General features: G+C 30.9%; 1 protein-coding gene across 2 annotated transcripts in view; it reads left to right on the top strand.

Annotated features, from left to right (window-relative positions):
• The window catches only part of LOC113519033 (lachesin-like), a 124,302-nt gene that overhangs the window by 98,055 nt on the left and 13,758 nt on the right, over positions 1–12,489 (top strand). For both annotated transcript variants that reach the window (XM_052892730.1, XM_026904078.3), the window contains exon 2: positions 10,879–10,976. In XM_052892730.1, coding sequence (XP_052748690.1) covers positions 10,879–10,976 — 98 coding nt within the window. The remainder of the gene's footprint in view (positions 1–10,878; positions 10,977–12,489) is intronic.

The following is a 12,489-nucleotide window of genomic DNA, read 5'->3' on the forward strand; positions in this document are numbered from 1 at the left end:
AGTTTGTGTATTTACTTCATTTATCATGAAAAATGAGAACAAACTATCACGTTTTTATAAAGCTTCTTACGAAAGAAAAACTTCTCTACCTTTGAATGTTAATAAATTTGGAGAAAGATCTATTATGCATAAATCACGAAAAAATAATTGAACTTATAAAATAAATACAACATTTAATTAACAATAGCTTATTCAGAAATATTTAAAAACATAATAATATGTAACAGTAATTATGTTATAACTTAACTATATCTACGATTCTGTTAAAACCTTTCAGAACCCATAAATTAACGAAACTAAAAGAATAACAATTTCCCAATAGTTGTCATATTACTATTCTATATAATAAGAATAATATAATAAGGATGATATAAAATAAAGTCACCACTATTGAACCACTTTAATAAGGCGTATAATTTATTATATAACATTAGAAAAAAGTTACATTTATTGTGTAATCCTTATTATAAATTACTTTTAGCTATGTATTCCGATTTTTTTATTTGTACACATAAAACAGTCCGTATAAGGTATCAATAAAAAGTTTAGTTGTTAATCGATACGAGGTTTACATATAGAACTAAATTTTTAAAAATCTGTACTTTAATTTTGGCAATAACACCTCCGCTAAACTAATTTATGCAAATTTTAACACAACAGCGCGCTTTTCTCCAATGTATATCAATGTATGTGCAGATTCCATAACAACGTATTACAGCCTCCTTGTTTCCTTCCCCTGTTCTTATTTTGTCCTTTGGTCACCTTTTACGACATCATGGGAATAAAGGACAGTTGTGACATTGTATTCTTATTCAGTCACAATACGAATACCGGTAGGTGCTAATTATTAAATAAATAGCCTTTATTCAGATCAATTTAACCTAGTAACACTGCTTTAAAACAAACATTAAACTTTAAAAAAATAATAAAATAAAATAACTTATTCTAGTAATTGGTTCTTGTTTATTTTCTGTAGATCTGTTTGCCAATCGTCAAAGGCCTCCTCCAACCGTTTCCATTCTCCTCTTTCTTGAGCCACTCTGTCCCATGTTACTCCAGCCACTTCCCTAATGTTATCATCTCGTCTTATGCAAGGTCTGCCTCTTTTCCTTTTACTTTTCCTGGGATACCATCTTGTTACTTTTTTACTCCATTTGTCTTCTCCTCTTATCACATGCCCTGCCCTTCTCCATTTGAGTCTTTTAATTTTCAAATTTACATCAATGGCTTTTGTTTTATTCCTGATGACGCAGTTTTTCAGTCTGATCTTTTGATATTTAGCACGGAGAGGATCCATAGCGTGTTGGCAAGTTGCGACTTTACGTGTCATAAGTTATAATAATAATAAGTCCATGATTGGCTGCCATACAAAAGGACGGGTAGAATGCATGTGATTAACAGGTGCTCATTATGAAGCTGTAAATCTACGCCTTATAAAATGAATAATTAATAATAATAATTAATAATAATTAAATAATAATAAATGATTTTTAAAATAAATAGTTCTCGGTACAATGATCGTAAATTGTTCTACTCAATTTAAATTGGGCTAATTTACATATGCTACATAAATGAGCTTCAAAACATTCCTTTTGGCTTTCTATGGATTCCATCCAATTTGATCGTACAAAATTACATATTGTATCTGGGGCATTGTGTACCCTTAATTTGCAGAAAAAGCATCGATCGTACGAAGGGTATTTAAAGCGGAATAAACTTCTTACATCGAGCCCGGAGGTCGCGTGACGAGTTTCGGAGGAGCGAGGCGAGGCGGCGCACAAACTGGTGCGATACGCAAATATTTATACCTACTCGCCATGGCACAAGTCATCGCCTGAAAGCGTTGTCTTGTAGTCTTATAATGTAAAGAGAAAATATTGCCCGTCGAACTGATTTACAGAGCCACGGCAGAATAAATTGTTAGAGCTGCATTGCACGCTTCGATGGGGACAATATCCCAAATTGAGATTAAGTAAAGCTTTTATAAGTCGAAACGTATTTATGAATATTATTTTTAGAATTTTGTTAGATTTATTCAAAACTATTCAAAAGTTAATAAAGAGCTCTAATAATTATAATACTAGTTTTAATATAATATTTTATGTAATTATCCATTAAACTCTAAAATATTGTAATATTTTAATTTAGTAGTTCTATTTTATCTCTCATCATCATCGTCATCATATTAGCTTTTAACTGTTCAGTACTGAACATAGGGAAAGGCTTATCCCTAAGGGAGGTCTCCCTAGGGGAGTTTAGCCAGTGATTGCCATACTTGGCAGGCGGATTGACAACCACAGTTAGGCTTTGGAGATGTTTTAAGAGGGAAGCTGCTGTCCGTCCCTCGTCCTCCCTTAATCGCCTCTTACTACACCCACGGAAAAGGAAGGAGTGGGCCTCTATAAATAAAATATGTACATATACATAACTATCTATTACAAAATTATTTATATATTCCAAAATGGGCTCTTATTGAGAAAAACAATCTTGCCCAATATCTTATACCGCACAACAATCAAATGAGTTTACTTTAGCACATAATAAGAGTTTAAAACAAACATAAAAACTTATGTACATCAACGCGAATAAAATAAGAGAGTTTATTCCAGGTACATGCAAATTCACGATTAGTTTAAATGAATTCATATCTTGTGAAGAATTTGAACACTACTGAATAAGAAGTTCAACGAATCTAAAGTTAATTATTTTATGAATAAATCCCCTGGTCTAGTAAGAGAATCTGCATAAAACGGTTCTGCAGTAGTACCGAGTCAATTTTAAGAGCTTTTCTAAACTAAATAGGTATCACTTCATCTGCAAGTCGGTGTGGAACTTATTTCATCTCTGTTAATGGAATCTACTTAATATGTCTATTACTGCTGCTACTAACTCGTGTAAAGGTAGCGTATCTGATATCAAGTTTGTTGTAGTTTAGTTCATTATACACAAAGACAACCTTTTATATTATATTTATTATATTATATTAAAAGCGAATAAGTCTGTTAACTATATTGACGTTAATATTAATGTTTATTTTATAATCGATTAGTCATTACCATTCACGATTAATATTCATGTAGTTATAGTAGTATAGAATTATATGCGAATATTATTATTTTTGGCTGTAGTGTAATCTCATAAGAATAAACACTAGATTATTTATTCTCGTGGTAGTATTTTTAGAGTGATGACAACTTAGATAGAACTAGACTGATCCCAATGGATACCACCCAAAACCTTAGAATTATTAAATTAATATTTGATTCGTATAAAATCAGGTGGGCCGTCAGCTTGTTTGCCATTCTAAGTTGTATAAAAAAATTATTGTCAACGTATTTTGAAGGGTACATAAAGTCATCGTACGATGAGAAAATTGATTATTAGTAGTAAAAGTCCAATATCGCCATAGCTAGCAATGTACCCTATCAGGACGACCTCCATGTTTTCCACCATTAACCCTCAACTGCGAGTAGATAGTTACTACTCGTAATTTCCAGTAGTAACTTTTACCTGTATCCGAACTACACCATAGACATAAAGAACATACTGTACATGACACTCAGTCCGGAAAGAAAAAGATTTTTAGTAATGGATGTAATAGTTCCATTGTTAACAATGTACCCTAACTGGTAGAGCTCCATGCGTTCTCCCTGGAAGCTATCGTGGTTAATAGTTGAATTCGATACAGTGGACTCACTGACCAGCTTTCATCCTGACCCGCCAGCATATACCGATTGTACAGGAGGGCTTACCATTCCATTTTCACCAACTAAAAAAAGCCATCGGCTGGTAAGTCGCGTCTGAGGCCTATGGAGGCCTAGAGACTCTTGGTATTAAAAGTCGATACCGCCACACAAGGAGTGGTAGTAAAGCAGCTATTCCCGTGTATCCATATCCTAATCAAAATTAACTTATTCTTATATAAATACAAAATAGTTAAATAAATATCACTGATAATATTACTTAATGCTATCTAATCCCAAAGTAAGCAGAGCTTGTACTATGATTACCAGATAACTGATAGAAATATTTAAATATGTTTTTCTCAAACATGCTTGGAAATGTGAGCATTATCATGACAATCTTCTTAGAGATAAATCAAAATTGCCGTACTGTCCAGATACATGTGGGCAGCGGCCCGCAAAAGTTGTATGAAAATCCATATCTGTCGTGTTTTGCGGCCAGATAAATTACTATGTAAACTCATATCTGTCCTCTAATTTAAAAATGGAATGACCTTTTACTTCGTAACATGGCTACCAAGGAGGTAACTATAATTTATAAAAATTTATATAATTTAATTTCGAATTGGCTTGCAAATAGAAAGCTGTTTATTGGTAAAAAACAAACGAACATTATGGTGCGTGAAAAATTATTATTGTTCGTTATTCGTCATTGAACTTAAAAAATAAAATTGTGTTTTTGATTTCCGCGCATTGTTTGATAAAAGTACTATACAAGCCTTAGCCACAACTAGGCATTGATGTACTCACGTATGTGTGCCTCGGCTACGCCTCGGCCTACATTTGCATGTTCGTCCATCAGTGCCTCAGTTGCTGGCCGCTGCAGTAATATACTATTCTTATAAATACATACATACAATTAATAAATACAAACAATAATAATACGACTAAAAGTTATATCCCGGGCTTCCAAACAATATGATTAGTTTGTGTAGTAGCGAATCAATTAATACTAGTGTATGTTATATAAAGTAATACTAATACCACATTCAAGCATTCTAACACTTCCCTAAGGTTGACAGAGTATATTTTTAGTAGTAATAAATGAATAATTTCTGTGTTTGTAAAAAGTCAGGTATTTTAAAACAAGCTCTATATCTTATCGTAAATAAAACAAACCTTGACTTTTGATTTAACCTTCTCTGTTAAGGACACACCACTTAAACTTTCTAGTAAAAATATTACCGATTTATTCACGTCATAAATTGTAATCGGAACTGATGAATATTTTAAGAATATAATTCAATAATAACATAACTGACGATTGTTATGGCCCCTACTAATATTCGAAATGTTCACATTTCGGATATTAGTAGTAGTGAGTTTATTACCTCTTGACGTCTTAACGACTCATGTAATCAGCTAGTAGGTATTTTTGTAGCGATTCTAAGTAATTTATTACCAAATAGATTCTTCTGCATTCTATACAATCTTTTGGAGATTTTATAAAATATTAGCTGCTTTCAGCGATTTTGCTCGTAAATCGATATATAAAGTACCCTATGTGTTCAGGTAGCATATAACCTGCCTATGAACCAAATTTCATTCAAATTTATTCAACTATTTAAGCTTGATTAACTACAAACATACCAAGCAACAACAACAAACAGCTTAGATATTTATAATATTAGTAGGACGTAAAATTATTATTTAGATATCTTTATATAAATTTACTAGATTTTACCTGCGACTTCGTTCCGTGACCGCTTTATTGATTGGTGATTTCGTGACGACCGATTGTGTCAAGGGTAATAAACAAACAAAGAAACTTACTTTCACATTTGTAATATTGATAAGAATGATAATAGAGACTGAAGTAAATATTCTTTAAGAATTCTAAAGTGCTGAAATCATCAGTTATAAAGAGAATAATTATTCATGTTTTAGTAGGTGAGTCAAATCAACGGGTATTTTCCGTTTTGTCACGCGATCCATTGCTTGTTGCATCTAATCACGATGTGGTTAGCGAACTGAATCAAATTTCAAAATGCGATCTAATTTTACTACAGTAGGTATAATAGCTAGGTTGTATTGTAACAACCTATTTTTTATTAATTTGCTACTATAATACGACATTACAGTATAACAGTGTTTTCTGTAGGATAATATAGTACTTGACTGCTGAAGAGAGGAGGATGATGTTTTTGATGTAAATATATGCAACATCTACTTAACCAGTATGTATAATTTTTAAAAATTAATTATCTTTTTTCCTCTCTGCCTACCCCACCAGGGAGTTAACGTGAAGATAAATATTTCATGTACAATATAGATTGTGCACTACATGTTTTTATAAATAAATATATTGTTGATTATACTATATTAGATATATGTTCATTTTATTATTTTTCATTAACTTATATAAGTAAAACTTATACCAAGTTATTGAATAATTTAAAATGTCTTCTGTAACCAATTTCTCAGGGATCTATAATATTTTACACTATAAAAACCGCAACTATAAGTCACTGAGGTTATATATGAGTAGGTAAATCGTAAATGTCAATAATAATGATGTCGACCTACAAAGTTGCAAACTGTGCGCAATAAATATAATGGTATTTGAAGTTCATACGACCGATAACAAAATGATGGTATAACAAAAATATCACATTAAAGAAATTATGTCCGCGGCACATACAAGTGCCAGCGTAAAAGCATTTAAAACTTTTAGAGTCTCTCAGAAGAGGGTATACTCTGACATAAATTCCCCGGAGAAGCTTATTCGCTATTCAAGCTATAAAACGATAAGGATCATCTTTTGTTGCTTCTCCAGCAAACCTTTAGGTGTTCGTGTTTAACAATTTACTCATTATCATGCTGATTTTAAGGTTTGTTTTGAATTATGTTAAATGAAAAGTTGCCCGGGTGAACTTTGTAGGTACAACAGCTTTAAGTGTTCTCCCTGTCAGTTTCAGAGATAAACGTATAATCTTTAAGAATCCTCTATAATAAACATTATGTAGCTAATAAGGATAGCTTCTATGTGCATATTTAGGTACCTACCCACTCTATTATACTTACTAAAATATTGCGTATTAAGTAAAGTAAACTTAGGTAAACTCTACCATGAATATTTTTATAATTTTCCTCCAACTTTCAGAAAATTTAATTCATTATATAAATTATCTAATATAAAATATGTATTTTTTTGCTATATTACAATATGTTATTATTCTAAAGTAGATAACAAGAATTTCGTAACTACTTAAGGAGTAAATTCCATTATCTTTTTGAAACTCACGAACGTAACCTTCGTTCCAATAATACTCTCCAATTATCCTTCCCCTCTCACCGTACTGGTTACGCTTCAAACTCTTTTCTCCTACATTCTTCACGACTCTGGAACGCGCTTCCTGATGCCATTAAGAGACTACCGACTAAACCGTCTTTCAAAAAAAGCGTTAACGCACACTTTTTATTTTTATCCGAGCAGTAAGTACTTTATATTATTCTCAATTTCGTGTATAATATAGTATATGTCATATATGTGTAAATATATTTGTTATTTATATATATATTTATTCGTTTATATATGTAATTTTAGTATGTATGTATATCAATAATTAGTAGTACCGCATTCGAGTATTCTGACACTTCCCTATGGTTGACTGGGAGAGAATGCTTTTAGCATTAAGTCCGCCATGTACACATATTTGTACTAATGAATAAATAAATAAATAAATAAATTTCGAACACAATAAAGTTAGGAAACTTTTAAATCTCCACAAAACATCATGTGACAAAATTAATACAAAATCAGCACGAGATTACATCCACCGATTTTAAAAGTAATAATCAAAATCTGTTGAGAATTTTCTAAACTATAACTATAATATAAAGCAGACAGAAGAATTAAAAAACTAATTATTTTTAAAATCACTTTAATTATTAATGTAACTGTTAAGATAAACAAAATAAAATGAACTTGCTCAATGCACATGTAATAATTGGTCATATTTTTTACTATAAACTATAAGTATCTAGTGATTAAAATAAGTAAGTTAAAATAGTTATTAGTTTTAGATATTGAAATGTATAAATAAACTATATGTATATATGATACTTTACTACATTATAAATCGATAAATTATCATTCCCATCTTTATACGATGCCGTACCTACATATTATTTCTTATTCTAAGAAAATTTGTATGTATAAGCAAACTCACGGCTACCATAATAAAATTTCCTAACATTTTATTGGCAATCAATATCTTTATCTATTGTTTATTTTTCCTAATCCGTATTTATTAACAAAATCACAAATAAGAACCTTAAATCTGCGGGAGTAGATTCAGTTTACTGCAATCAATGACAGTGTACATGGACGATTTCATTACATTATGCGACAATAAAATTTCAGTGGGAAGTTGAGGCCAGAACGGGTCTACTAAGACGTTAGCCTTTATTACACTTCAGTATATTGTACGAATGGATACACAGAAAAAAAAAAAAACGTTCATTATCGACTCTGGCGCGCAAATAAAACACGATTGCTCCCCAGGGGCCGCTCTCTTGGATATTGCGACCCCACAAGCAAATTTGCTCTAGGCACAATAAATGCTTAGGAACGATACGTGCGAACATCCCGTTCCACCAACGATAACATTTATTGGTTAACATTAGAAATAAAACCTCACTAATAAAATATATACTGTTGCGTTGCCTAATAATCGATTATTAAATCAATCGATAGTGTTCACCTATAGTAATTTAAATATCGATTTATTATCGATATGAAGATATATTTAATTTAATGTATTATAATCTAATGATCCAACACATCCAATAATATCAAATATATTGACAGCTATTCAATATAATACTATCAATTAATTGATAAAAATAGATAATAATGTTTAAGTATTATCTAATGATAACAGTTGATGGATAGTAGTCGATATAATCGAATAGACATGATCAAACATATCGTATTATAGATTGTATAATCGATTATTAGATTATTTGTTGGCCCGATCGAACTATCAAAACCAATAATCAATTTAGAGCGATAGTAGTTTTTTAATGGATGATAATGGAATGGTAATTCCACCTGCGTTAACAGTATACGCTAGCGGGGCACCAGTAAAGGATAATGGGTGAGAAATAAAAGGCAGATCAGTTAGCCCATCATGATGAATACATCTGGAATGCAACATAATGGTTTCCAGGGAGGACCATGTGGAGGTCGACCTGATAATATATATTGCTAGCAAAGGGACTGGTAGTCCGCATTACTAATAATCCCTTCTCCTCAGCAGTAGTAGTTAGGCAACACTAGTATCTTGTTCCTGTTATTGAATGTGTAACGTGAGTAAATAAACTTTCAATATATGAAGTGTATTAAGTGAATCAAAACTTTCATAATAAAGTTTCGTGAGTTATGGCTACATGCCAAAGAATGAACTTTCTTTTTTATTTCATTCAACTTACGTACGAGGTGGCTTATAAGCAACATATAGTAATTTCGTACATGTCATTAAACTGAACGCTGCGACTTATTTATTTACTATTATATTAAACTCGTAGAACTGTAAATGATAATAAACTTGTGAGTCAAATCCGGTATTTATTTTTCTCGTTAAATAAAGACTAAATAAGGCAAACTTATACAATAATATTATATATAAAAATTATATAAATATAACTTTCACTTTTATAATTAAATATGAGACTAACGGGACTATTCTCTAATAAGGTAGTAAATTCAATAATTTGTAAAATAATCGCTTAAGTTTCTCAAATAATAAATACCAAAATAAGGAAATAGCATGCCATTAATATAAGGCGAAATTTATGTGAAACAGAAAATCGTGTGTATTGTGTTTTGTTCCCTTAGTCGCTTCGTACGACATCCTTGGGATTGGAAGGAGTGGTTATACATTATATTCTTAGTCCTTTTACATACAGAATATATATACATAAAAAAACCGCCTAATTTGATACGATTCAAATCTATAAATTGTGTTATGTGGAGATTGAACCCGCAACCATAGAAAGATGAGACAATATATTAAACTGCTTTATCATTAAGGTCCTTACTGAATTACTTTTACTACTTACTTATGTTAATTACAATGATTTCAATTAAAAATAATAATAATCATTTAATAAAAATTTCTTAATTCGTTAGGTTACATATGCAAACGATCTGAACAAACGACCATTTTTTAAGGTGAAAATAACCCCTCTTGCACTATTAATATATGGTATACCAACGAGTACCAGTTAGAGATAAGGATCAAGTTAGGTCAGTTCGCCAGACAGAATTCACCAGAATCCTCAACCCTTATAGACCTTTTAGAACATAACAGAGAAAGGAATAGGTACAACATTTTGTTTATATACACCTATACAAATAAACAACATAACCCTTCTTCTTTTTACAATCAGATAAAATATTATTTAATCCCACTGATTGACATCAAGTAAGGATTACCAGTAATCTAAGAGTCTGTGCCTATCTATTTCAATACAATATCTGTTTTCATTTAATCTTTAGGAACTAAAGGTAGATTGAAAATATAAACTAAATCAGGTTGTAATAGAAACCCGTTCCGTAAGATTTCATAGAAAATAAGGTTATAACAACTCGAAATCCTGCCATAGTAATTCTAATTCATAGTAACTGTTTCTAATTGTCTCAAGATCTTTAAAAAATATTACCTAACATACATACAAAAAATATATAGTCAAATTTAATATCTCCTTTTTAAAGTCCGATAACAAATATAATTAACTGACGAGAAATTTATAATTTTTTAAATAAAAATTATAAATTAATATTACAATAGATACTGTAAATAATAATTTACATATAACGCCTAGAATGATGATGTCTCTATGTCCCATAAGACAGTCAGAGAATTTGCCAGCTGTTGTAGTCTTAGTGAATGTAATATACATTTCGCCGAGTAAACTTAAATCCAACATGGCAGGGGGCGAGCCTACTGCTGTCTTTTAGATTAGTTTAGAATAAAAATGGTAAGCCCTTATCACGGCTGTGGTCAGCCTTATAAAATGCTGAGTATCCTGAAATGAAATATTCGAACTCAAGGCATAAGAATAAGGAATTTTAGAAGAAAAAAAATTATACTTACGGTATCGTTATAGAATATGATAATTGTTACAGAAGTTCCACGTTTTGAAGATAGCCTGAACAACTTAACTGTCTCATTGGGAAGGGAAGCAGTCTTCACTTGCGTCGTCAATGATCTCGGCTCGTACAGGGTTAGTATATTCTCAATGATTCCAATTATTGTTATTACACTTAAGATAGTATATACTATATGTAAGTATTTATATGTACAGAGGCCTATACCTTGATCTTCGAAAATAACAACGCATGAAGGGTATACTGCGTCACGCATGATACCCTCCATGCGCTTTCATGAGCGAAACAGTATACTCTGTTATGTCCATGGTATATTCATTTCAATAGGCGACAGTTACCACTATCCATCAAGTAGGCTATCAGGTTGTTTCTCCATCTAAGTTGCACAAAAAAAAAATTAATTCCAATTACGTACTTTAAAAAAGTGTTCCAGTACCGGAACTAAAAAAATTCTCAAAGAATCGTTCATCAATTCTTGAAACCTACTAAACTATCGGTCTTGCTTGAATATTCTCTTAAAAGGATACCAATAATTATAATTTCAATATGTGGATAAATTGTTTATAATAAATAAATTTACGTATTATATAATCCTTAATATCTTTACTAATATTATAAATGCAAAGGTTTATTTTTACCTCTTGACGCTTTACGGATTCGACTATTCAACGAAACTAGATGATATTTTATATACGCGTTATACTTGACATTGAAAAATACATACGCTTCTAAAAATTATGAAATAAAAGTCTCAATCACCCAAAGGCTTGTCGAGTCATATTGTGACTCTGTTGTTTTGAACTACAACAATCCATTCTTTTTTTTCAAATTTGTGCTGTGTTGTGCAAAACGAAGTTTTTAGTACCTAACTTGCTTTGTACTGAAACTAGCCGCGACGGTACAAGAATGATAATGGCAAAAATAGCCTAGAAGTTCTCGACACATAAGTTTGCATATAATTAGTATTTATTTGTACATTTGTATCAAAAGAAGCGTACAGCTATAATGATTAACTATATGTAACCATTATAATCCAATTAAAAGCTACCACATGAAGTTAATGAAAATTGATATTAGATATAGTCTGGACATTGAGTAGGTAAAATATTTTTACTTAATAATATAAGCAATACGCTATTAAATTTATTGAATGAATAATTTTATATACGTATAGAAGATTTCATATCAAGGTTAATTTTAAAGTCCTTTATGTATTACTATAAATTATACCTAATATATTATCTATATATTATCATCTAATATCAACTATCATTTGTATTGTTCAACCGTTTAAACATAATTTAGAAATAAACATTAAAATAACTTTACAAACTTCCACATTTATAATATAAGCAGGATCTATGATAATAACACTAAACCACAAATAGGTAAGTCTAGAATATATAACTGAACTCAGATTTTGGTACAGATAAGGTTATATTTTTACTAACAGAGACCAGCGATTTAATTTTCTATTTTATGGACATTTTCAGTTTTTCGCATCCATTGGTTTGATTGATTCCCTTACTTAATTCTACTCCATGACAAGCGATCAAAGATTAAATCATGATAAATCCATCTAAGTCCATTGTTTATTTTTCACTTGCTGTCCTAAGCCGGTTGAAACCT

Source organism: Galleria mellonella, unplaced genomic scaffold, assembly GCF_026898425.1.
Source record: "Galleria mellonella isolate WM207_F2 unplaced genomic scaffold, CSIRO_AGI_GalMel_v1 utg165, whole genome shotgun sequence".
Taxonomy (NCBI): domain Eukaryota; kingdom Metazoa; phylum Arthropoda; class Insecta; order Lepidoptera; family Pyralidae; genus Galleria; species Galleria mellonella.